Genomic DNA, 26,165 nt, shown 5'->3' on the forward strand with positions numbered 1-26,165 from the left:
GACACGGGAAAGTTGATCAAATTATCAGCCTTCAAGTTATTATGTCCAAAGAGGGTAGCATCCCAGTTTTGTGTGTGAGATGAGTCTTATCTTTGAGTGGGTTGTTAGGAAATCAAGGAAAATGATAAAAAAAAAAAAGGGTTCTTATACTCCTAAACACCTTGATGCGGAGAGTAGCATCCCAGCGGAGGAAAGAAGGCCCAGAGCTTATAACTTAGGTTTTATTTAAGTGGCTTGCGAGGAAGAAAATGAAATTATAAAGTGTTGAACCAAGTAATAAAATCAGAGTTGTGTTTTTCTATCTTTCAGTTGTGTTGTGTTTACATCCATGTCATGCTTATCACTTGGTAGTTTGAGTTTAAGTGTTGAAGGTTAGGTGATTAAGCTAAGTTGGTTGTTCTAGTGTTTTCTGTTGCATTGAGTTGTAAAGGTCTTATAAGTTCAAAGTTGGAACTCTGTGATGTAGACTGATTGAGAAGTTTCGCTTACTAGGTGTTTAACTCGTTATCCCATGAAGAGGTACTCGTTGGGTGTCTAAGCGACACGCTTCCTTTTGGTTACATGAAGTGGCCTGTAGGGCGGGGCGTGACATATCAATACTTACACGATCTTGTATAATGTGAATGATTGTTTATATCTGAAACTTTCTTTGCCATCATTTAAAGTAATATTTGATTGTTTAAATTTGGGTAAAATAATTTACATGATCGTGTATCATTATCTACACGATCACATACCATAATTATTTAGAAGAAGATTACACGCAAGTGTGTAGCCGATTAATCACATGTTTGATTGAGGTTTTGATATTTTCTATTGTGGGCATGTGTATTTTTTCGTTTTCAAAATTGTTTCATATAATTTAAATATTTTACCGATGCTCTTGATTATTTTATAAAATAGATACAATTTACAAAATTAAAGTTTTTATTTTCTTCTTTTCTTGATACACAAAATTAGAAGTTAAAAAGTTAAAATTCATCCATGATTAGGGTTAAGAACTTTTCCCCCCGAATGGAAAGGTGAAAAGTTACATATTTAGGAAAATTCCGGTTCTGTCAGAAGCATTCCCTTCTCGTATTACCTTTTCCGCTTCTTTCGTTTCCAACTCCCTGCAGAAACCCATTCGGTTCCGTGTTACCGCCTTGGACGATTGATACTGACTCGCCGAGGTATATTAGCCGGCAGTTGATCTGCACGGGGCATTTTGTACCCTGAATCCAGCTAAAATGGCCCATTTATTCATCTCCGACGAGGAGTTCTCTCGTCACTCTGACGACGCTGCTTTTTTGGCCGAGAAGGCCGATGCCTTCATCCAAGGTCTCCGCAGTGAGCTCGAGACCGTCAGAGCTCAAGCTGATGCTGCTTCAATCACCGCGGAGCAGACTTGTTCTCTTCTTGACCAGAAGTTCCTCTCTCTTTCAGCTGAGTTCTCTGACCTCCAGTCTCAGAATGCACAGCTTCAAACGACCCTCGAACTCAGGCTCTCCGAGCTTGCAGAAGTCAAGTCCCAAAAACACCAACTCAATTTACTTTCCGTAAGAATACTAATTGTTTCTTCTCCTTCATTCAATTCGGTTACGCACATGTAATGAATCCCTCCATTGACGCCACCTTTCGTTAATGTTAAATATTTTAAGCATTGGCTTCTTTTGTGCTTACAGATTGGGAAGGATGGTGAGATAGAGAGGTTAAATACAGAGTTATCTGAACTGCATAAATCAAAAAGACAGTTGATGGAGCTTATCGAGCATAAGGACTTAGAAATTGGTGAAAAAGATTCCACTATAAAGAGTTATCTTGACAAGATTGTAAGTTCCTTTCACTACTCCGACTTGCCATCCATGTATTGAAATTTGTGGTAATAATTAAAATTTGTGCTTTCCTACTAAAAATGTTTCTTTCTGATCGTTTTGGAGGTCAATTTGTCCGAGACAGCTGCTCAAAGAGAAGCCCGTATAAGCGAGGTCGACATGGAGTTGGTGCGCTCCCGAGCTGACTTCGCTCGTCTTACACAGGTGATCACTCCTCACTATTGTCTTTGTTAAGAAACTGATTCACTTTAGACATTTGGATTTTATAATTGATGGATTATATTGCCAACAAGACCTTAATTCAACTGGCACCTGTGGACAAGAGGTCCTGTGTTCAAATCCCCACCCCCAATTATTATAATACCTTTCAAAAAAAATAATTGATGGATTATCTCTATATGTGATCAAGAATTTAGAAGTTGAAAAACGAACTTCCTTCCAGGTATGGGGCTTTGTTGTCACCCTTCATCTTTCATACCCTTCTATCCAAGGGTTTATGGCGATCCCCCTTGGGTATCATTTCAACAGCTTCTTGGAACTATTATCTGCTTTTGTGTTTGTTTGATAGGAAAGTTTTTAAATTTTTTTAATTTGTCAAGGACTTGCTGAGCACAAAATTGAAATTTCAGGGACCTATTAGGCACTTTCGAAAGTTTAGGGATAGGCACAACACAACCTTAAAGTAGACTAAAATTGTAATTTGACCTTAGTTCTGCGTTTTGATTCTTACATATTTCTTATAACAAAATCGTTCATATTTATTCCTTTATTCTAAAGAAAAAAAATCCATTCTTCTTTATTTTGTGCAGGAAAAAGAACTTATCGAGAGGCATAACGTGTGGCTTAACGATGAATTAACTGCTAAAGTAGGCAGTGTCATTGACCTGCGTAGGCTTCATTCTGATACTGAGGCTGAACTGTCTGCAAAACTTAGAGATGTATGGGGCTTTACAGGATATTACATTCCATGTATTACAAAATTTACTGTTGTCAATGCATATCTGTCTGTTCACTGGTACTTCATTGATTTTAGGTTGAGAGGCAGTTGGATGAATGCGCTAGCTCCTTAAAATGGAACAAGGATAGTGTGAAAGAACTTGAGATGAAGCTAACATCTGCACAGGAGGTGTTATATGTTATTCTACTTTATGCTCAAGAAGTTGAAGCTCCTTCGTGTTCTTTACTATTGTCGAATGCTAGCTAATTATTACTTGTCCAGGAATTGTGTTCGTCAAGAAGAATGGCTTCAGAAAATGAGGAACGTCTTTGTGCTGAAATATCAACAGTAAGTAGTTTTCTGGAACATTTTTGTTTGACGCTATTTATTTATTTGAAATGGAAACTAGCATTATCATTGAAATAATGAAATGAGGTTAATGCTCTAAGTACACGATAGGTGACTGTTGGAATTTCTATGTTTGTATATACATATTATTGTTCAGATATTTATCATTTATTGCTTTTATTCTTTCCTCTTTTGTAAAAGATCTTTCTCCTATATAAGAAGACCAACATTATGTACATTTAATAATAAGGGACAAACAATCTAGCTCTCAAATTTAAGTTGGTATCAGAGCCTATAAAGCCAAATAGGTGTTTGGTCCAATAAAAAAAGTGAGATCCAACCAAAATTTGTGAACCCAAGAGAGACACCATCTTGATGAGCATGTTGAGATGTTGAGAATCACACTCCTTTTTTTTCCTTCCCTGATGAGAAGGACTCACACTCCTTTTAAAATAGATAGATGCACTACTCCTGTTACCAATTGGTTTTGAGATGGAATCCCATTCTATCAAATAAAGAGAAAAATCCTTCGAAGAATGCAAGATAACCTATCTCCTTCATCGGGCTCAAGCTTCTTCCTCTATGGTTTCGGCTCCTTCCTCACAAGAATCTTCCTCTTCATCTAGTAAAGCTACTGTTTTCCACTAAGGACAATCATTGGACATATGATCATTCTGACTGCACCAAAGACACTTTTCAAGGGAGGTCAGTTGTATGGATTTCGAGCCTTCTTCTTGGGATCAAGATCTTCTTTCTTTTCACTTCTTTCTTCAGATTTCTCTTGATCCTTTCCTTTTGCTGGTGGTGGGTGGTTTGTAGTAGTATATAATGCATATGCCTTGTTCAAGGAAGTCTTCTCTCCCTCGACTCTTTTCTTGTTGCTTTCTTGGATCGTCTTTCATTCATTTCTTCCATTGTTTCAGCAAATGGACTTGCTTCAGAAAGCCAACTAAAGGGTTGGAGTTTTACCTTTTCCTTGATATCCATTCGTAGGGCTCCCACAAATCTTGCTATCAAACGTTGCTCACTCTCCATCAAGTTTGTTCTTGCACCCAACCGGTGGAACACTTCAATATAATCAATCACTGTTCTTACCCCTTGTCTACGATTTTGATAATGATTATACAATGCTCATAGTTTGGCCGTAAAATCGTTCTTTCATCAACTTCTTCATTTTCTCCCCGATTGAATCAGCCTCTTTCCTTGCCTTTGCCAATTAACTTCCAATTGGTCCTACCATGCCAATGCACCACCTTTAATTTTAAAGCTACTAGATGTACCTTTTTGTGCTCGGAAGTGTTCATGTAATTGAAGAAGTTTTATGTGTTTTTGATCCAATCCAAGAAGGATTCAATTTTGCGCCTCCCATCATAACTAAACTCGGCAAGTCAATCTTCATTTTGAACCCTTAAGGTTCTCTTCTCTCTTCACAATAGCTACGTCTTCTTCTTCTATATCCATCAAATTCATCGCGTTGATCCTCCTCACTCGAAGAACTCCAAACTTGGAATTCTTGATTCCTTCTTGAAAATTCATCCAAGGTTCTTGACGTTCTTGATTCTGTCTCTAGTGGCTATATCACCTTGCCTTCTTTCTTGCTGATTTTTACCCAATCTTGGTTACCCGAAACCATGCCTTCCTCGTCTTCCCCACTGTTGATTGAACGCTGGACCTTCTTCACGATCATGTTGAGGAGGATTCATGAAGTCCAACCTCTGAATTACAACGTTCAGTGTTTCTTGGATTTCCTTCGATGAAGCTTCAACCGACAACAAGTGTCTTTGAAGAAGTTCTTGGAGTGAGGACGGGAGTATCATCCGCCACTTGTTCTTGAGCGTGCCACTCCTCAACTATCAGAATGACAGCTCGTTGGTTGGCTATTTAGTTTGAGGAATCTTGGAAGCGCTGATACCAATTTGGTGTAGCACCAAGAAATCTAATTTTTAATCAATGAATCTCTCTTTGAAAATGAGAGCAGACTTCTATTTTTAGAAGGAATTAGTTACCAAATGTTTAACTAACTAACATAGTAACTATCATTTGGTTAACTCTTATGCTAGAATTTACAGAAATGACCTTTTGGCCTTCCCTCATTGTTTATTGTATATGTCACTTTGTAACCTTGTTCTCTCTTCATTTGCAATACAGATTTAAATGATCTGTACCTGAAACACAAACTATTACCATAGACTATAATAACCAATTCAATGGCCCAATTAGTGATCGAGTATTCCTTTGATTTTATTCAGATGGTTTTCTAACATGTGTCTTAAAATTTTTGGAGCTTGGATGAAGCTAATTATTTGATCATTAGAGCTTTGTATTTATTAACATCGGGGATGACAATAGTGGTTAATTAAGTGGTCGTACACAATGATACCACTGCTTAATTTCCTTGTCAGGTGCTTGCATCTTTGTAGAAACTTGTGAGGTCTAACATCTTACTTGTTTATTAAATGTTTTTTTTTCTTGGGTTTTGGTTGCCTTTCTATTCTTTCGTTTTTCTTTATCAATTTTCTATCAGTTTACTTGTTTAATAGCTGCTTACATGTTAGACGTGGATTTGATCCATATTTTCGAATTGGCAATTGTCGTAAGATCTAGATACCTTTGGGTCTCGAAAAGAGAATTATATTTCCAACTGATTTCATATGGAAATATGTCAAACTAATTTTTATTATATATTTTGACATTAGCGTTTTATTATACCCCTATGCCCTTAGATTTGCTCTCATTGCTAATTGATTTTGTAAGAGAGTATAGCGATTCCAACATCTCATTGCTAACTGATTTTGTAGGTCAATAAGCTTGTTGAACTTTACAAAGAAAGTTCTGAGGAGTGGTCTAAGAAGGCAACAGAACTGGAGGGTGTCGTAAAAGCCTTGGAGGTTAGATTCTTTATCTCTCTCTGTTTTTTTTTTCCTGTTTTGTTATTTTGTTGTTTGTTTCTGTTTTTTCTTTTTTTCCTTTTAAAAGAAAACAAAATTGTTCGCATTATAGTTGGGGACAGATATATTGTTGAAATACTGGGAACTTATTTGTAGGATTGGTGATATGTCACTGATATTTTGCCGATATGTTTTTTGCTGCCCTTGTATTCTTTCATTTTTTTTTTTTCCATGAAAGCAATTGTTTGTATATACATACACCCATACATATATTAAATTCTTTGGGAGTTTGGATTTGCTTATTAAATTTGGGGTTAATTTTTGGAAGGGTCTGGTGTGAGTTTGGCTAAGCATTGAGGTTAGATAGAGATGTGGGAGGAGTTCATGCTCTATCCTCCTCATGAAAAAATAAGTTCTTGTGGCAAGCTGGGCTGGGGTGTGTGTGGTTTGGAGAGATATAAAGAACAAATTTTTAGAGGGTTTAAGAAATCTACAATTTGTGAAAGCGATATTTCTTATGTAAAAAACAAAAAATTCCTCCGTACAATTTGTGCTCTTCATTGTTCTTGTAGGGTTATTTCCATGAATTGGGTCGTTTTTGTTTCATTCTTCATGAGAAGCTAAACTTCCATTTTTCTTACCTTTTTCACTCATCGGGAGTTCTTATTCTTTGACATTTTAGTTTCTTGTTAGTAAAGGAAAAGGAAGATCACAAACTGACTCTAAAAATGTTGAACAAGTTACCAAATTATAATTCTTTCTGATTTTGCTTTTTCTTTTGTTTTGAATTGCTTAGACACATTTGAACCAAATTGAGAGTGATTATAAAGAAAAGCTTGTAAAGGAAGAATCTCAAAGGATTCATTTGGAAGAGGTATGCATCTATTAACTAAGGCCTCTTTCACTTTTAGTACTGAAAGCAAGTGCAAGAATTCATGCAGTTATTTCCTCTCGATGAAGGCTCATTGTAACATATATTTTCTTCACATGGTGCTGAAGGGCACTATTCTGAACTCGTACATTACACAAGTTGACTCCAGGTGGAGGCAATTGATTCAGATTGTGGCGCATTTGAATCAGAAATGAGATTAAATGTATAATTCAAAATTTTGAATCACAACTAGGTGATACAACATCAATAAAGCAGAACAGAAAATGAATCTAAAACTACTGATACTGACAATTGAAAAATTTGACGAAGAATGCAAAGAAGACGGTGAGAGTTACTTGTATTAAAATAGAGTTACTTGTTTTTAAAAGGGGGAAGTTAGAAAGTTAGTTAGGAGGGTAGTTTGGATCTTGTACTCACATTTCTCTATAAATACATCTCTCCCCATTTGAGAGAGTAATCATTTTGATAAAAAAGACTTTTGGTTTACACCAAGGTGGGTGACAATTAGTGTGGATGAACAGAACTATCAAAGAAGCTAGCGGCAATGATTATAGTGGATGGGAAGAATAAGAAAATGAACCATTCGAATAGCAACATAAGAAGAAAGTTTGGGGAGAAAACGAAGAATGAAGATAAGAAGAAATATGAATATGAAAAGTCTAGCACATGGATTGAAATATGAAAAGGAACAAATTTAAAAATAACTATAGGTAAGAATAGAAAAGAAAATTAAAAAGAGGAAAATGAAAAGGTGCTCTGACATAAGCATTACATTTGATTGGAAAGCAATAAAGTAGAAAAAAATTGCTAAAATCTCATTGAAACTCTATTAGCTTATTTGTCTTTGGCTAGATACGTAAGTTTTCATTAAGTTAATGAAAAGAGAGTATTGCTCGGAGATACAAACTCTCAAAGGAGTAAAATAAAAGAATCTTACATAATATCAATAAAATAAACATCACCAAGCAATGTAATTTTTTGGAAGATCAGTGGTGGGGGTAGACGCCTCTGCTTTATATTTCCTTGTTTTTACCATTTGTCTTTCTTTTAAAATCTTTTGGTCATTGGTCTTTTGGTTTGTATGGAGTGTTCTATCTTTTTCTTTTCATTTAAATGGTAATGAGACTTTCATTGAGGAACTAAAAGAGACTGTTACTCAAAGTACAAGAGGGGAAACAAAAGTATAAAAAGCCTCCAAACTTGCTAAAACAAAGCTAGAATCAGTGTACAATATAGAGACAAAAGCTCTTCAAAATAAATAAAAACAAGCGGGATGAACACTTAATTAAATATGAATATTCAGCATAAAGAACCACAATATAGAGACAAAAGCTCTTTAAAATAAATAAAAACAAGCGGGATGAACACTTAATTAAAAATGAATATTCAGCATAAAGAACCACATGATAAGACTTCAACTTGAACAAACCCGAAAAGAATGGAAAAGAAGCCTCCACCGCAACATCTCCTCTCCCAAATAATGAGCCTGGAAGATAATGAAAGGCCATCTAAAATTAATTGATGAGTGATGAAGCTTCAACATCAAAGAAGAGATCAACTGCTTCCAACAATCTGACTAAAAGTCCAACCATCAACTGCAACTAAAAGGACCACAATACACTAGAAGACTACAAAGATCAAGCAAATGTCACGTCAAAGACGCTCTCAAAGATCAAGAAAATACTTTTGATTTTTCTCCTTTACAAGGATAAAGGCAGTAATCAAATAATGAAAAAGTGTGGCAGGCTACTTATAAATGACTTTGGAATTCTTTGTGAAAGAATTTAACATCAGTTAGGCCTTTTAATCAAACAAATGGGCGCTAAGAAGGTACTTAACTGACCTGAATGGTATCGATTTTAGGTTCGATGGAATTTATGGAGACAAAGGAGTGAAACTAGCTTGCTCTAAGTTCTACCCTGTATTCTCGACTAAACCTTTTTCCCCTTTTTCCCCCTCTAAGGAAAGAACAAATTTTCATTAATGTAATGAAAAGAGTCAAATGCTCACAATACAAGGAATAAAGCAAACTATAAGATGAGACAAGAGATCAACAGGCGCACCCTACCATCTCAACTACGTTGACACCACTCTAGCACCTTCGTCATATCCAAAAGGTACTGGATGAAGATATCAATGTTTACCATAAATGGGAAATAATACAACTTGATAAGCTCTTTAAAAACCTGAAACTCTGCCTTATGTGGAATTAATGTGGATGAAGGGGAATTGCAGCTTGTGGCCTCCAAATTAAATTGCAATTCTTTATCTTGGAATGCCTTTGGGGGTTATCCTAAGAAAGTCGATTTTTGGCAGCTAGTAATTGATGGAATTTATACCAAGCTTGATAAGAGGAGGTGCTTTAATTTATCTTGTGGTGGGTGAGCTACACTTTGAAATTCCATTCTATCCAATCTCCCCCCTCATTACACGTGTCTTTATTTTTAATTGCCGTAAAAGGTAGTCTCAATTTTGGAAAGAATTATGAGAAACTTTTTCTGGGAAGCTAACAATGGCAACAAAGTTAATCACCTGGTGAAATGAAATTTGGTTACATCCCATCTTGATGGTGATTTTGATTTTGGAGTTCTAAAAGGTTGCCTTGCTTGCTAAATGGGGTTGGTGGTACATCCATGAAGAAAAGGTTTTATGGTCTCAAGTTGTGAGGAGTGTTCATCAGAAAAATACCTTCAAGTTACAACTGGCACACAGCTGGCAAGGATTGCAATAGACTAAGAAGTCCTCGGATAAGTATCTTTAGATTGTGGTTGGAGGTGGAAGTATTGGCTAACTTTAAGCTCGACAATGGCACAAGAATAGCTTGTTGGCTAGACTCGTTCGTAGGGTTGGTCTTTTTCAAAGTCAGTAATCCAAAGCTTTACAAAATTACTCTCTTGTCAAAAGGATTGGTGTTCGACCATTGGGATTTGAATATTTCCTCTTGGTTAATATTATTTCATAGATTCTTAAAAGAGGATGAGATATTGGATTTCGAGAGTTTTTTTGGCCAAATTTTAAGGAGGGTGTTTGAAAGCATCCATTGAAGATTGTGGACCCTAGAAGGTTCAGGGACTTCTTACCTCTCTTAACCCTTTCTAGATTGCATTGGTGTCTCTTTTACTTTGTTGTTATTTCTTGTGATCTGTATATCTTATATGCAAATTGGTTTTCTTTATTTATTATATGTTCCTGTAATCATTAACTATTTTCTTTTCGTGATCGGCAATAGGAGGCTACAAATTTGAAAGTGAAACTGGAAAAGTGTGAAGCGGAGATTGAACTTAGTAGGAAAAAGAATGAACTCACTCTTTTTCCCCTTGGCAGCTTTTCTCCAGATGTGTATGTTTTACTCCTCATTCTGTAATGGATTTTTTTTGTTCTGTTGTTATAATTCTTATTCTATTTGTTTTCAATTAATTATCTTTTTTACTTTTTGCAATTGCGCTGGCTGATGTTGGATGGGTGGGCTGGGCAACATATATAAATTTGGCTCTTTAGCCGAATGGGGATTACGTTTTTTGGCTAAAGATTCATCGCTTTGGAGTAAATTTGTTGCAAGCATTCATGGTAGAGACAGATTTTGTTGGCATAGCTTGGGAAAGATTAGTTGAAGCCTTCAAATCCCTTGGATAAATATTTTATGAACGTGGCCAAAAGTGGAGGCCTTAGCGATGTTTAAGCTTGGAAATGGGAGAAGAATTGCTCTTTGGCTTGATTCAATTCTTCTCCCAAACGTATATAAATGCTCCACTAGCCTCCACAAGAATGTTAGTCTCTGATCGAGATCCCTCCTCAATCTGTCTTTTGGTAGGAAAGGTCGGTTTCTATGATGTCTGGGGGTGGGTGCGATTTTACGAGTTTTTTGAGGTGAACAAAATAATATAGTGTTTAGGGGTTTGGAGAGGGAGCCTTCTGATGTTTGATCCCTCGTTTGTTTTCATGTTCGTCTTTGTGCTTCGATTCAAAGAATTTTGTATTATCGTGTAGACATTTCTTTTACATAGTTGGAGTTCCTTGTTTTAGGGGGAGCGCCATTATTGTGGCCTTGTTTTTTTTTATACCCCTGTGCTCTTTCTTTTTTTCTCAATAATAATGGTTGTTTTTTAATTAAAAGAAAATGCTTCGTGATGGGTTGGTGATGGTTCTCAGTGGTATCTTGTTGTGGTTTGAACTGATGCCAAATTAATTTTTCTGGACATTTTTATGATTAGTTTGATAAACCCGAAGGAAAATAGTGATGTGGTTGGTGGGAATCACAACTTCGGCCCCATGATTCCCGTAGGTGTTTCTGGGACAGCATTAGCTGCTTCGCTTCTGCGTGATGGTTGGAGTGTGAGTATTTAGTTTTGACTGTTTGTATTTTGTTTCTTATACAATCTGAATCTGATTTCGTTGATCAATTAAACATATGTGATGCCAGCGATATGTCTAGTTTAATTGGAGGTTATTTATTTCTTTCCTACTAGTTAGCCAAAATGTATGCCAAGTACCAGGAAACTGTGGATGCTTTGCGGCATGAGCAGATGGGAAGGAAAGATGCCGAGGCAGTTCTGCAGAAGGTATGCTTACACATACAATTTATTTGATTTTTTCATCAATGGTGTTTTTCTTTGTGCTGTTTCAAGAACCTTGTGGAGAAGCTTCATGAACCTAGAACGTTAAGACATCAATAAGCCTAAACGCCCATTTTAATGATATGCATAGTTAAAGGAAAAAATCTTTGCTTATTTTAGATATATGTGGGAGTTCTTTTGAAAATTTAATTGTTTAATTACTTTTAGTTTTTTGTTTCGTTAACATTCATACTAGAAAATTGTAAATGGTGTGACTCCATGAAAAGGCCACACTCGAATGAGACAGTGATCTAACGGGAAAAAAAGATTCACAAATACGTAAAAGACACAAAGACAGTGGCCTGGACAGCACTGTAACCAAGCTTTTTAATGTGTGGAAGGATACCTCGAAAATTTGCACACATATTTATACAAGGTTCATTCCAACCGATAATAGGTGTAAATCAGAATATCTTAATGCTGTATTTGGTAGAAGTGTTTAAATGTTGAATGATGGGTTTATTTTTGAGGCCCCTAAAATTTCAAGATATGGTCTTCACAATAAAACCCAAATAAAGCAGTTACAACCATATAAAGCTCATTGATGGCTTTGCCAGAAAAACAAGCAAACACAAATTGCAAGCAAAAATAACCCTAAGTGGAACAAATTTGCTCTTTGAATGACACTCCAATCACTACTACAACAGTTGCTTTGAGAAGAAGCGACAAGTGTCGGGACAACTAATATGGATATATTCCAAGGCAGTTGAAAAGCCAACTATAACTTTTACAAAATTGATAATTCAACTAACAACCATAAACCCGAAGTCGTAGGTGGGGAAACAAATCAACTATAGATCAAATGGAGAAACAAGACACCTTAGATGAAGACCGCCAAATAAGAGAGGACAACCAAAACCAGAAAAGTCCAGCCTCTAAATTTGCCAACTTTGTAACAAAGCCACCTTATAATCTGAAAGTAGCTGGAAGCAGTTCTTCAAGCAATCAACAATCAGCAGTTTAATAAAGAGACTAACTTGTAGAAGTTTATGCAAGCATCTCGATAGAAAATTCCTTGATAATCCTCTTCTTTAAGACCAAATTAAAACTGATAACTAATCCCAAAAAACAGTACACCAAGTTTTGAATGGAATGCCTCTAAAAGATCTTTTTCGAAACGGAAACAAGATATACAAATATTTGATGAAATGAAAAGAGACTATTGCTTGAATTACAAGAGACTTGGTAAGTACGCCCAACTATCTCAACTAGGTTTATAATAGAGTACTATATGCCATGAGGACATAATTATGTAGCTCAAATGAAAGCATTCCTATTGAGACAGATTCAGATATCTTGTGCTGAACAATCCGAATATATCTTGTAAAGGGAGCACCAAGAAGGAACTTTGACTCGATCTTGATTCTCCTTTCTCTCTCCTCTGTCCCACCCTCTTCTCCCCTCACTCCAGCCACGGCATCTCCGGTCACGTCTTCTCTTAACTTTTTTAGCGGCCACGTCTTCTCTCCTCACTCTGGTAACGACTTCCCCGGTGAGTCCCAGCTCCACTTCCTCCGAAAATGGAAGTTAAAAGTTGCAAAATTGTTGACTCCTTCTACTGCATATGGTTCGAAAAAGGGCGATTCCATATTGAAGATGTAGATTTCCAGAAAATCACCAGTTTATCTAAGATCCAATTGGAATGGTTCATTAACTCAATAACGGTTCTAATCAAAGAACCAGTTTGGAAATTCTTTAGCAAATCTGGAAACATTGATACTGGAATAACAAGACTATCCAAATTCTGAATTCCATCTGGATGGTTTCTAAGCTGTGTTGCTCGTAGTACCTCTGGAATTCAATCCTTCATCCATATTTATTCAGAGAAGAGTTAAATGAAGAATACTTGAATTCTAGAGCAGCTTTGCAAGCGGAATTACTTAGCATTTATCAAAATGAAGAGCGTAATTATATTCAGAAGAGTAAACCCAATTGGCTGTCTTTGGGTGATGAGAATATGGGTTTCTTCCACCGCTTTTTAAATGCAAAAAAAAGAAGGAACCTCATAACTGAATTAAAAGATGATAATGGGGTCGTCTTGACTTCATTCTGCGACATTGAAAGGCTTGTGCTAGAATTTTTTGAGACACTACAAGAATTCCGGGGGAAAGATTCATCCCTATTAATAGTAATTGGTCTTGTGTTTCCTCAGTTCAGAATGAGGCTCTCGTTAACCAGTTTTCAGTGGAGGAGATCTTTAAAGCCTTAAAGGCACTTGGCAGCAATAAAGCTCCAATCCCAGATAGATTCACAGCGGAGTTCCTAATCACCCACTGGTCCATTTTCAAGGATATCTTCAAATCACTAATGGCTGATTTCCACAGAAATGGAAGATTATATGCTTGCATTCAAGAAAACTTCATTTGTTTAGTGCAGAAAAAAGAAAACGCAACTCTAGTCAAGGATTTCCGCCCAATCAGCCTTACTATGTTAGCATACAAGGTAGTTGCAAAGGTTTTATCTGAACGTTTAAAACAAGTTATGAATGCAATTATAAGTCCCACTCAAAGCGCCTTTATTCAAGGTAGGCAAATTCTTGACCCAATATTAATTGCTAACGAGGCCGTGGAAGATTATAAGGCAAAATGGAAAAAAGGATGGATTTTAAAACTTGATTTGGAAAAAGCCTTTGATAGGGTGGATTGGAACTTTTTAGAAAAAAAATTATCTTTGAAAAAGTTTAGTTCCACATGGATATTATGGATAATGGGCTGCCTAAAAAGTCCAAAGTATTCAGTCTTCATCAATGGTAAGCCAAGAGGCCGAATAACAGCATCTAGAGGTATCCGCCAAGGGGACCCCCTCTCCCCCTTTTTATTTCTCCTAGTAAGTGAGGTTTTAGGAGAAATCATAAACAAGCTTCATAGTAACAGCCAGTTTGAAGGTTTCCTTGTTGGCAAAGACTTGATCCACCTCCCATTGCTTCAATTTGCCGATGATACACCTCTCTTTTGTAAGTACGATGTGAAGATGCTTCTTACACTTAAAAGACGCCATTAGGTTATTTGAATAGTGTTCGGGGCAGAAAGTAAATTGGGAGAAATCAGCCCTCAGCGGTGTTAATGTGGGAGAGGAAGATTTGTTTCAAACAACAAATCTGCTAGGGTGCGAGACAGAAAAGCTTCCAATTATATATTTAGGTCTCCCTTTAGGAGGCTTCCCCCGGCAAAAGGTGTTTTGGCAACCAATCATCGATCGAAATTCACAAGAAACTAGATAGGTGGAAAAGATATAACATCTCTAGAGGCGGAAGACATACCTTATGCAACTCAGTTCTGGTTAGCCTCCTACATACTACCTATCTTTATTTTCAATACCTGAAAATGTGGCTGCCTCTTTAGAGAGAATCATGCGAAACTTCGTTTGGGAAGGCCATGCTGGTAGCAAAATCAACCACCTAGTTAAATGGAACAAGGCTTCAACTACTCTAAAAGTTGGGAGCCTAGGAGGAATTAAAATTCATAACACTTTTTTGCTTGCTAAATGGGGTTGGAGATTCTCAAAAGAAGAGTCAGCTCTTTCGAGTCAAATAATTAGAAGCATTCATGGTAAGGAGCCGTTCGATTGGTTCACTAAATGGAAGTCTAGTAATAGCCTAAGGAGTACTTAGGTTAGCATTGCTAGAGTTTGGAGGTCGGTTGATTCATTAGCCTCTTTTAATCTTGGTAATGGCCAAAGAATTGGCTTTTGGACAGATCTTTGGGTAGGTAATGCCCCCTTTAAAGAGCAATATTCTAGGCTCTTTAGAATTGCTTTTTTGCCCACTGGATCAGTTGCAGCACATTGGGACCATGATACCTCCTCTTGGTCATTGGCCTTTAGATGAAGTCTAAAGGATGATGAAATTGTAGATTTTCAAACACTGCTCTCCCTTCTGTCTTATGAAAAAGTGGTTAACTCCGATGATTATAGATCATGGTCCATTGATCCTCAAGGCCGGGTTTTCGTTAAGTTTCTATCGACTCACTTAAAATCTGCCACCCTAATGGATAAACGTCTTTTTTCAGCAATTAGGAAAACAGGCAGCCCACGGAGAATCAATATTTTGATTTGGATTATGGTCTTCGGGTCCCTCAATAGCTCTGAAATCTTGCAAAAAAAAAAAAAAAAACTCCCAATAAAAGCCTCTCCCCTTCGATCTGTCCTCTATGTTTGAAGGCTAGCGAGAATCTTTCTCATATTTTCTTGAACTGTCTTGTCTCCTCCTTCTGCTAAGGGTTTTCTCCTTGTTTAATTTAACTTGGGTATTTGACGTTTCACCAAGTGCTAGTGGTTCAAATTTTGTCGGGTCCAAGTTTGCCCAAAAAATTAAGTATCATATGGGACGATTTGTCAAAAGCTTTACTTTTAGAATTATGGTTCGAATGAAATCAAAGTATCTTCCATGATAAAGCTAGACCAAGGGCAGAAATTATGCATGCAACAGAACTTAAAGCTGTAGCTTGGTGTTCCCTAAAAAATTAGTTCGTTAATTATTCCATACAAGACATTGACCTTAACTGGGCTGCTTTTCTTTCTCAACCTGCCTAATCCTATGCTGCCTCGGTTTCAATGTTTGCAGACTATACAGACCGAAGCCCTCTATTGCTTTTGAAGCTTTGAAGGATTGCCTCCTGTTATATTGTTGTTTCTTTATTGTTTTATTTGCTAGTGCTTGGGATATGATGTTTGGCGCCAAAGGGGTGTCAACCTAGTTGAGATGTCCGGGTGCACCTCTGGATCCCTCTAGGTCTCTCGTGATTACTACTTCTTTATGGCTCTCTTTGTATAACTCTCTTGTACTTTGAGTTCTTATTAATAAAGAAGTTCGTGTCTCCATTTAAAAAAAAAATAGATGTAAAGCATTGGACATTGGAACTTGGATGTATTTTGTTTACTTGCTTGATCCTTTTTGGATATGGTGAGGGTGCTAAGTGTCACGGTCATGCTTGTCTAGGGTCTGTTGCTCGTGTTTGCATGCCTGCTCCTTCCTCATTCTACTATTGTTTTCATCGCATTTTAGTTTCTTTATATTTTCATTGTAAGCGACCGCTCTCACTTTAGCATATGCAAGCCTATCACATCTCTTTTTGTTTAGAATGTACTATATGCGGGTAAGACTTATCATCATATCTTCACACCTTCATACCCACGAGTTATAAGATATAAAGCTGTTGTTGACCCTTATTACTTTATAATGACATTTCTTTTCTCAAACATGGTTTCAAACACGAAAACCTTTTCCTCTAAACTCGTTTTTTTAAACCTTTTCTCAAGAATGAGGGTGGAGGTTGTGAAATACATCCATTGGTCATTTATTATTTGGATTTGGATTGGCTGACTTGTTCTCGAGCGGGAACAAGTGCTGCATGATCGCCTTGAGATGCTTACGAAGGGCCGACCATGACACTAAGGGGTGTCAATCTAGTTGAGATGTTTATCTCACCTCCTAATCTACTAGCCTAGTATTGTACTTTGTACCTTGAGACTTTGTCTCTCTTCGTTAATTCAATGAGATGTGTGTCTCCTTTTCAAAAAGATAAAAAAGGAAGCTTTGACTCTAGCAATCTCAAAATGATCAAACCACTAAAGCGACTTGCCTTGGAAGATGTGCTGGTTCTTCCAAACCAAAATTTTGACAAAGCAGTTTTGACTGGATTAATCCACAACTGTAGCGAATATGCTTACAAGGACCTCTTACGTGCTCAGACACATTCTTCATTATTCAAAGAGTGGCAATAAAAGAAAATGCTAGCAATCTTCATTGTTCATTAAACACAGACAAATTGAGGGCAAATGATTTTGTTGTTTTTTGGCGGAGTAAAATCCTTAGTCACAATGTACAACAATTATTTTTGGGGACATATTCTGAAAAAGAAACCACGTCTATTATGGGAAAACATGGTCAAAGCACTGCCTGCAGATTCGTGGTTTGAGAGGAATGAAAGAACATTTCATGACAAGGAGATGAGTTGGTTAGACCGTTTTGAGTCGGCACCCCATAACGCTTCACTTGGTGTTCCCTAAATAAAAATTTGAAGCTTATAGATTTAGCTTAATTGGGGTTTTTATTTTTCCAGATTCTTAGATTTTTCTTGTAGTTGTTTGTACCTTGTCTATATCTTTGCATTTCTTTTCTTTCTCTCGGTTCATTGTATGGGTTATCACAGTTCTCTCAGGACTTGGGCTAGGGGTGGATTTTGCCCTTTTTGATGCTAGGTTTTTGGTGGATATGATGAGGACATAGGGAGGTGTCAGCCTAGTTGAGATGTTCGTGTGCGTATGTTGATTCTTAGTCTCCTCATATGTATGTTCTTTGTATAATTCCAATGTACAATGTACTTTGAGCATTAGTCTCATTTTATTAATAAAATTTGAGACTATCTCTTTTACTAAAAAGAAAAAAAAAGTAAAAGAATTGATTTTGATAGGACGACGAAATTTTGATAATCTTGTTGCACCTGAGTTGTTTGGACTATATTGTAAGCAAAAATGATAAATTGGAAACTGAAGGATACCTGAAATCAAATTCACAATCACTTCAAATGTGTGTTGGATATAGTAAGAAATTTGCTGGCTTCCAAATCTTCCACGAAGCAAAACCCAGTCAAATGCAGAAATAAGTCTTGTCAACTTTGCAACTTTCAATTTCTATATTGAAACACCACTAATGAGATTTGTAAAAGAGATGAGCGGAGCGTAGGAAAAGAAAGAACCCTGGGAGTAGAACAAAAAGGGAGATGGGGGAGGTCAATGGTTGCTGTTGGGAAAACTATCAGATTCTGGAGTGGAGAACGAATTGAAAGAGAAGGAGAGAGGAGAGAAGAGAGAGCAAACTTTAACGGCGGAGGCGGACTGAAAATGTTTTAATGTTGGGATTGGGAAACATTATATGAGCCATATGAGTTGCCTACGGACAAAATGCAAGGGCTAGACCAAAAAAAGTACAGGAGGGATCAATCCTCCATACTTTAGTATCAAGCCAATCAAGACAAGTAACAAAAGCAAGAGAAGATAATAGTTTCCTCTAGGTGTGATTCCAATGACTTTTTGCGACTATTCCATACAGTCTATCTAGTATTATTTCAATTTTTTGTTTTTATAAAAAGAGAAAAAGAAGAAGAGAATAATTCAGCCTTAAGAAATTTTCTGCCTTCAATTTTCTAAGATTTGGAAGCGACGTCCCTGTAGAAAATAATGAAACCATTCCCACTGCCTGCTAGAAGCTGCTTGATTTTAAAAGAAGAGTCGTTTTTTCAGATCGAATTCTGTACAACTTTTTTTTTCTGAACAGTAGACAAGCCTCTATTATTAATAATTTAATAAAGAGAGACAAAGGCTCATAGTACAAGGATTATACAATGAACAAAAAGATAGATAGACGAATCAACAGACGCTCTCAGGCATAAGAATAAATGAATAAATGAAAAGAAAAAACCACAAATGACCATACCTCCATCAAACAAAGATAAAGAAATCACATCCCAATGAACTAAATGATTCAATTTATGACCTTACTTTCATGTTTTTATATGCTTGTCATTAGAAACTTTGAATGGTTTGTCTTAGTTTTTTTTTTCATTTGCTTGTTTGGTTAAAATCACTTGGAATGATGAAAATTTATCGTTCTTAGATGCTGGACACTATGTAATGTTTTCTTAAAAATTCTGAAAGGTTTGTTTTTGTCTTAGTTTAACCGGTTATTATACTCACTCTTGAAAGTTCAAATTTTGTTCCCTCAGGTGCTATATGAACTTGAAGATAAAGCAGAAGTCATTTTGGAGGAAAGAGGTAAATATCTAAGAGGATTTTTAATACTAAATCTGATGTACTAGCAAGTTGTCTATTTTTGTTGATTTCCACATTTTACTTGTCCTGATTCAGCATGCTACGATCTTTTCTGTTTAAGTTTGTTCAGCATTTTGAAATTACTTGTCTTTTGTTTTTATGTTCTTTCTCCCTGTTTTTTCTCCCATTTTTTTCTTTTCTTTCATTATTAATCACATTTGAACGAGAGATCCTGAGGATATTTAAGGATGGTTAGGAAGAACTTAAATGAACGGAAAGTTACTATCTATACCTGCAAGATGCACCTTTCCTTTTTGTGGTTCAATCATAGAAACTCTAAAGTTAAGTGTGCTTAACTTGAAACAATTGTACATTGGGTAACCTTATGAAAATTTTCTTAGGAAGCATGTATGTGAGAAGAAGAAGCATGTATGTGAGAAGAAAACATGCTGAAAGAACTCTATGTTGGTGTATGAGAAAGTTTAACACTTAAGCAAGGATGACGTAGTCAGACCATAGGGGATGCAGAAAAAGGCCAGGGTAATTAGGTGCTAAATCTAAATTCCAAGTTTGGTTATGAATCTTTTGAACCTTGGGCTTGGGGCTTTACAGATAATATGAGAGTGGAACCTCTCATAGTAAGATGTGGTTTGAGGATGAACCAAGCATAAGCTTGTCGACATGTAACATCCTTAGTTTATGAGGGACATGAATGAACCGTTGGCATATTCAAATGAGATGGATTTTGAGAATATGATAACTAACTAAGAGATTATGGGTTCAGTCCATGGTGACCACCTACCTAGGAATTAATTTCCTATGAGTTTTCTTGAAACCCAAATGATGTAGGGTCTGGTGAACTGTCCTGTGAGATTAGTCGAGGTGCGCACTGACCCTGACACTCAAATATAAAATAAAAAAGTTTAAAATAATTGATAGTTATTTATTATTGTTATTTTTTTTTTCAAAAAGGAAACTGGTCTATTCATTGAAGTAATGAAATGAGACTAATGCTCAAGGTACAATAACGTGATACAAAAAGCGAGTGAGAAATCTGGGGATCAGGAGATGCACGCGTGAATCTCAACTTGGTGGACACCCTTTTAGTATCCTCATCATGTCCATAAAAAACGAAATAAAAATTTTCCAACATCAAAGGCAGACAAAAAAAAGCAGTTCAAAACAATATCAATACAAACAAATACAATAATTAAGCGAGGAAGATTAAAGCATGCTAATTTACACATAAGTCTTGGATAGAATAGTGTTCAAAAGTAGTGGGATCTAATGAAAATGGTGTACAAAGTACAATAATGTACAATAATAGTAGTGGAATCATCAGGTGCACCCGGACATCTAAACTAGGTTGACACGTTTATAGCACGCTCATCATATCCAAAGATAATATAGAACAAAGAAAGGAACTCATAATGTCAAAGTACAAAAGACAATATCACCAATACAAGGCCAAAAAATGTCTATCTAGCCTAGTAAAAAATTGAAGCACTAAGCCCAATAAATAGAATACAACAATAGTAAAGCTAAACATCCTGCTGAAAGAAAGTGCCGATTTAAGCTTATATCCTGCCTCGAATAACCATCAAACTCTTTAGATAGGGAGCACCAAGAGGACGAAAGCGGGTGGCTGCTGGATGACTAATTTATCACTAGGCCAAGGCCAACTAATGCCTTGTTCAAAAGATAACAATGAACTTAATCATCATTTCACAACCTCACTTTATTATATCTATCATCTAATTTGGATGTCTGTTCGTCTACCACTAGGCTCTTGCTGGGAATCTCGTGTAGATATACTAGCCCTTGTTTTGTGGTTCTGGTATCTGACTTGAGATTGGCCATTTCGATTTTTGGATTACTTATCCCCTTCTTTTGCAGCGGAACATGAGAGAATGATCGAGTCATATTCCCTGCTAAACCAAAAATTGCAAAATTCTATATCTGAACAGGAAATCCTGGAGAAAACTCTCCAAGAATTGAAGGTATGTATGTGTTAGCAGTGACTTGTCCCCAATATTTTATTTGTTGGGCTTATACCTTTGTTTTGCAGGCTGATTTGAAGAGACATGAGCGTGATTACTTGTTAATTCATAGAGAGAACATCGACCTTTCAAGACAGGTAATTGAAAATAACATTCTTCTTCTATAACTTTTTGATTGATAAGTCTTGTTTCATTTTCAAAAAAAAAAAAAAAAAAAAAAAAACAGAGTGCATAAAGATGTTACTACACATATGCGGTGTATCATATTTGATTAAGTTATGATATTCTGTTGAAGGTAAGGTCCTCTAGTTTGTCAAGACTAGTAACCTATGAAGCATGTCATTTTGTAAAAATTTTGTGCACCCATGTGGCGAGGACACATATCTAAGTACAAAGTTGAGCCTATAATTTTTTTTTTGTCTTCACTGGAATACACCAAATATACATGTTTGGTGTATATTTATATTTTGTTTTTGTAATGTAGAACTTTTCTTGAAGAAAGGTAAACAGCAAATTGAGGAAATAATCTAATTTTATTCACAGAGGCCATGATCTTTTATAGTGAAACCAACACGCCAAGCACGTTGTCATCCTCACCAACTAACCCAAAAAATGGTCTAACTGAAATGATTTAACCAATAACAATAATCTAAACTCCCTTTAAAATACCTCAACATGAATTCCTTTATCCCAAAAGAAACTGATTGTGAGTTTACACGGACAGTAAAATCATCTGGTGCCAGGAGTAAATATGGCTTTGCAGCAATGGGCATCAATGTGGTCCTTGTATTTGGAATTGGCAGTAGTCGAGTGTTGAAGAACTTAAGCATGAATCCTCTGAACATGACCCACTATAAGATTGGCTTTGCGCTGTGGTCAACATCAGTAGGTAGATTAGTGAGATCGAAGGTTGAACGAGGAGGATGACGATAAACTAACTCAAAGGGACACTTTGTTGCTGAACGATTGTGCATATTGTTGTTGGCAAAGTCAGCTTGAGGTAGAGCAAGGACCCACTTTCTTGGTTGATCACTACTTAGGCAACAAAGGTTACTTTTTAAAGTTCTGTTGGCGGCTTTAGTTTGGGCCATCCATTTGAGGATGACTGGCTAAGATAAGTTTAGTCAGTATGCCGTCTCTTCCATAGAGTTCCTAGAAAAAACTCATAAACTTCCAATCTCTATTTGAGACAATACTCTTAGAAATATAAGACAATGTTTCGAGCATTCAATGTTCTTTTTCCACGCAACAAAATGTGCTATCTTACTAAATGGTCAACAATAACGAAGATAGAATTGTGGCCATTTTCAATTCCAGGTAATTCAAGAACAATACTTGTTGGGCTTACCTGATGCTGTTTAGCGTGAATACAAATGTCACAAGATAAGGTAGACACATTGATTTTAGAGAAAAGATGAGGAAATAAATGTTTCATTCATTGAAAATTAGGGTGACCTAAAAGAAAATGCCACAACATACAATCTTGTTTAGAAGTAGTAAAATAGGAAGATAAAAGACTAGTCCTAGAAATGCTACTAGAAGAGGCGTTATCATTAGGAGGTAGAATCCTCTACTATGCTGGGCAATGCTAATCATCCTTCTCGAGCTTAAGTCCTGAAAAAAAAACAGAATCTGGTAAGAATGTTGTTTTGGAGTTTAACTCATGAGTAACTTTGCTTGTAGATAGCAGATTATAAGCAATTCTGGAATGCAAAACACTAGGTAAGGAGAGCCTTGCACACGGAGAAATCTTCCCCTTCCTAGCAATGGGGGCCAAGGAGCCATCTGCAATTTTGATTGTTTTGTACCAACACATGAAGTATAGGACACATACAGATTTTATTGTTGAAGCGATATTGGCTGGACAAAATTAGGTGGCTGTACATGGAGCGGAGCGTGAGGGACATTATAGGCTGCAGATGAAGACAAGGGTGGCAGAGAAGGATTGGCTGGCATGATTTAAGTCGGATGGACTGGCTCGAAGGTCATCGATGACGGTGCGTGGAGGTGCGGACGACGAAAAGTGTGACAGAATCATGTTTGGTTTCAGCAAGCGTTAGAGAGGCAAAAGCTCACAGTACAAGTGTTATACAATAAGCAAAGAAAGAGAAAGAGTCAGATTGGCAGGTGCACCCGGACATCTCTACTAGATTGACACCCCTTTAGTTTCCTCAGGCCTCATCATATCCACATTGTGGAAAAGAAAATTATCCTTTCTCTAGGCTGATAGTAGTGAATACAAAGCCAAAATACAAAGCGAAGATAAAGTGGTCGGCCCATGGAAACTATAAAACAAAAATAAGACCAGAGATACATTAGAAAAGCAGTCCTCATTTATGCTAGGACCTTTTGAAGCAAAAGCCATACTCTGTTTTCCAGCAAGGCAGCAATAGAAACAAAGTGTGATTCTTTCACTGAAAACTTGACTTTATCTGCATAACTTGAGCGTGCCTTCGGGAGATTGGATTTCTGGTATCCTAAATGAGCAGAATCAGATCAGATTGAAGTGTGGACTGCCATGAAGTGTAGTTGTAATTCATCAAAAAAATCCTTATCATATTATGGAAGGAGAACCAACCTTGCCTTGAATCTCCTGAGAAGATGTGAATAAAAGATTGTATTCTAGGGGTACTTCGAGCAACACACCTCAGAAACCAACCTGGTGGATTCGAAATTTTGGATGGTTTTGTTATTCCAGTTCCATCGTTTCCAGTTTTCCCGAAGAACTTCCAATCTGGTTCTTTAACTAGAGCCACATGTGAACCGATAAACCATTCGAGTTGGGTCTTGGACAGACTTAGGATTTTTTGGAAATCTACATCTTCAATATGAAACTGCCCCTTTTTAAACCATATGTAGTAGTTGGGATCGGCAATTTTGCAGCTTTTCACTTCCATTTCCAAGTATGTTGAAGTCACCTAGGGCTCATGGAGGAAGGTAGTTGTTGCGGCCAGAGTAAGGGGGAAGAAGAGGAGAGGGAGGGGGAGAGAGGAGAGAGAAGAGAGAGAACTTACCACATATGATGAAGTGTTGTTTGAAGGGGTTTTTATTTTATTTCTTAATTGTTTAATTTTTTTTATTGTCCTTGAGATTGTTTTAGTACCATCACTAACCTCAGTTTTATTTATATTTTTAGGTTACAATTCTTCTGAAGGAATGTCGAGATGTGCAACTTCGCTGTGGATATGTAGGAAATGATGTTCCCAAGAATATTTCAAATCCTACATCCTTTGAGATCAATATGGAATCTGATGCTGATAGAGTTATTTCTGAATATCTTGTATGTCTGAGGCTGAATATTTTTCAATGTTAAAATAATTAATATTAGTAGTGCACAATTATTAATGTATTTTCTGGTAAATAATTCAAGCAGTTAACCTTCAAGGACATAAATGGATTAGTTGAGCAGAATGTCCAGCTTAGAAGCCTTGTACGTAAACTTTCAGTGCAGCTTCAAGATACAGAGCTTGATTTCAAGGTTAGTCCAATTTTCTTTTGTCATGATTGCTTTCTTCCTGTGAAGTGTTATCGCAAGAATTTGAAAGTAGTGGAAACGTAGGAGAAATTGGAGGCTGAACTGAAAAGGAAAACTCAAGAAGCTGCATCTAGAGTTGAAGCAGTGTTACAAAAAGTTGAAGAACAGGGGCAGATGATTGAGTCTCTTCATGCTTCCGTGAGTTTGTCTTGAATTTCACTTCTTAGTTGGTCCTGTCAATTGCTGCTATTTTTCTTGTTTTATTTCTTACCAAGTGCTTTTTAGGATCTCAAAATCCTCGAATATAAATTTGCATGTACTTGAGTGTGGAAATTATTAAATCTTGGGATTCGTGGCCAGTGTTGTGGGTCAATTGGTAACTTTACGTCTGACATTTAGTAATTTTCATGTCAGTCAGCAACTTTTCCTGTTCTTAACTTTTTAGATGTTGCAAACTTGCAAGTTTATGTTGCATTAAATTAAGAATTGTTTGAGGACACAATTGATTTGCCTTAGATTTTTATGCTTTTTCTGATTGGTTGAGCTGGAATTTATAATATTTTTCTGCTGCCACTTTTCCATTTTTGAAATTCCTCCTTGAATTTACGAGGATAAAATATTACCAACCAACCATTTGTTAACCTTATATCAACCTAAGTTTTTGTGCTCATATTTGTTGTTTTCAACTTTTCTCGAATTAGCTGTTTCCTATTTTTGAGCATTTGCCTTTTGCCAAAAATGAGAGTGGCCCTCAAAATACTATCTTTTGAAAAGGAAACCAATCTCTTTATTGATACTAATAAGCTCAAAGTACAAAATACAGAGAGCAAAACAAAAAGAGACGATGAGAACAGTAGGTGCACCCAGACATGCCAACTTGATTGACACCCCCTTAGCGCCCTCATCATATCCAAACAAAATATACAACCCAAGATACAAGCTAGCTTTCTAAAGTACATTGGAGGAAGGGCTGAAAAGCCATTAAAATAAAATAAGATGAGCAACAAAAGGGCAGCACAAATGAGGCGTAAAAAGTATGAGAATATTAGCAACCTATGGGCCCAACTTGCTAGCACATGAATAAAAACGTTTTATGAGAATATCAGCAACCTATTGACTTGAGGGAATGTAAGAAATGCATATGATGCTATAATTGTCCCGTCGTTCTTTAATAAAGTGTGCCTCAATCTCCACTGTTTAGTTCTATCATGTTGAACTGAATTGTTAGCGGTGGTAATAATCGCCTTAATATCACAAGATTTGTGGTAGGATGTGGCTAGATAGTGGCAGAATTAGTGATAGATCTAGGGTTTACGGCAACTTGGTCTAGGGTTTGCAGCAAGGTGGTAAATGAGGTTAGGGTTTGCGGCTGGACAGCAACTGACGGCTGGCCATTGCATGGTGGCTGAGGTCGGATCGGTTAGAGCGTTG

The 26,165-nt window shown here is 36.7% G+C and overlaps 1 protein-coding gene across 2 annotated transcripts in view; it reads left to right on the forward strand.

The window, feature by feature from the left end:
* Positions 1 to 1,055: 1,055 nt before the first annotated feature.
* Positions 1,056 to 26,165, forward strand: part of LOC101216510 (nuclear-pore anchor) — a 60,885-nt gene continuing 35,775 nt past the window's right edge. For both annotated transcript variants that reach the window (XM_011660754.2, XM_011660755.2), the window contains exons 1-17: positions 1,056 to 1,538; positions 1,665 to 1,811; positions 1,920 to 2,018; positions 2,624 to 2,752; positions 2,848 to 2,940; positions 3,034 to 3,099; positions 5,898 to 5,987; positions 6,784 to 6,861; positions 10,109 to 10,218; positions 11,091 to 11,211; positions 11,346 to 11,438; positions 19,214 to 19,262; positions 21,156 to 21,259; positions 21,328 to 21,396; positions 24,396 to 24,539; positions 24,633 to 24,737; positions 24,819 to 24,932. In XM_011660754.2, coding sequence (XP_011659056.1) covers positions 1,230 to 1,538; positions 1,665 to 1,811; positions 1,920 to 2,018; positions 2,624 to 2,752; positions 2,848 to 2,940; positions 3,034 to 3,099; positions 5,898 to 5,987; positions 6,784 to 6,861; positions 10,109 to 10,218; positions 11,091 to 11,211; positions 11,346 to 11,438; positions 19,214 to 19,262; positions 21,156 to 21,259; positions 21,328 to 21,396; positions 24,396 to 24,539; positions 24,633 to 24,737; positions 24,819 to 24,932 — 1,920 coding nt within the window. In that variant the 5' untranslated portion in view covers positions 1,056 to 1,229. The remainder of the gene's footprint in view (positions 1,539 to 1,664; positions 1,812 to 1,919; positions 2,019 to 2,623; positions 2,753 to 2,847; positions 2,941 to 3,033; positions 3,100 to 5,897; positions 5,988 to 6,783; positions 6,862 to 10,108; positions 10,219 to 11,090; positions 11,212 to 11,345; positions 11,439 to 19,213; positions 19,263 to 21,155; positions 21,260 to 21,327; positions 21,397 to 24,395; positions 24,540 to 24,632; positions 24,738 to 24,818; positions 24,933 to 26,165) is intronic.

Source organism: Cucumis sativus, chromosome 7, assembly GCF_000004075.3.
Source record: "Cucumis sativus cultivar 9930 chromosome 7, Cucumber_9930_V3, whole genome shotgun sequence".
In the NCBI taxonomy this organism is placed as follows: Eukaryota; Viridiplantae; Streptophyta; class Magnoliopsida; order Cucurbitales; family Cucurbitaceae; genus Cucumis; species Cucumis sativus.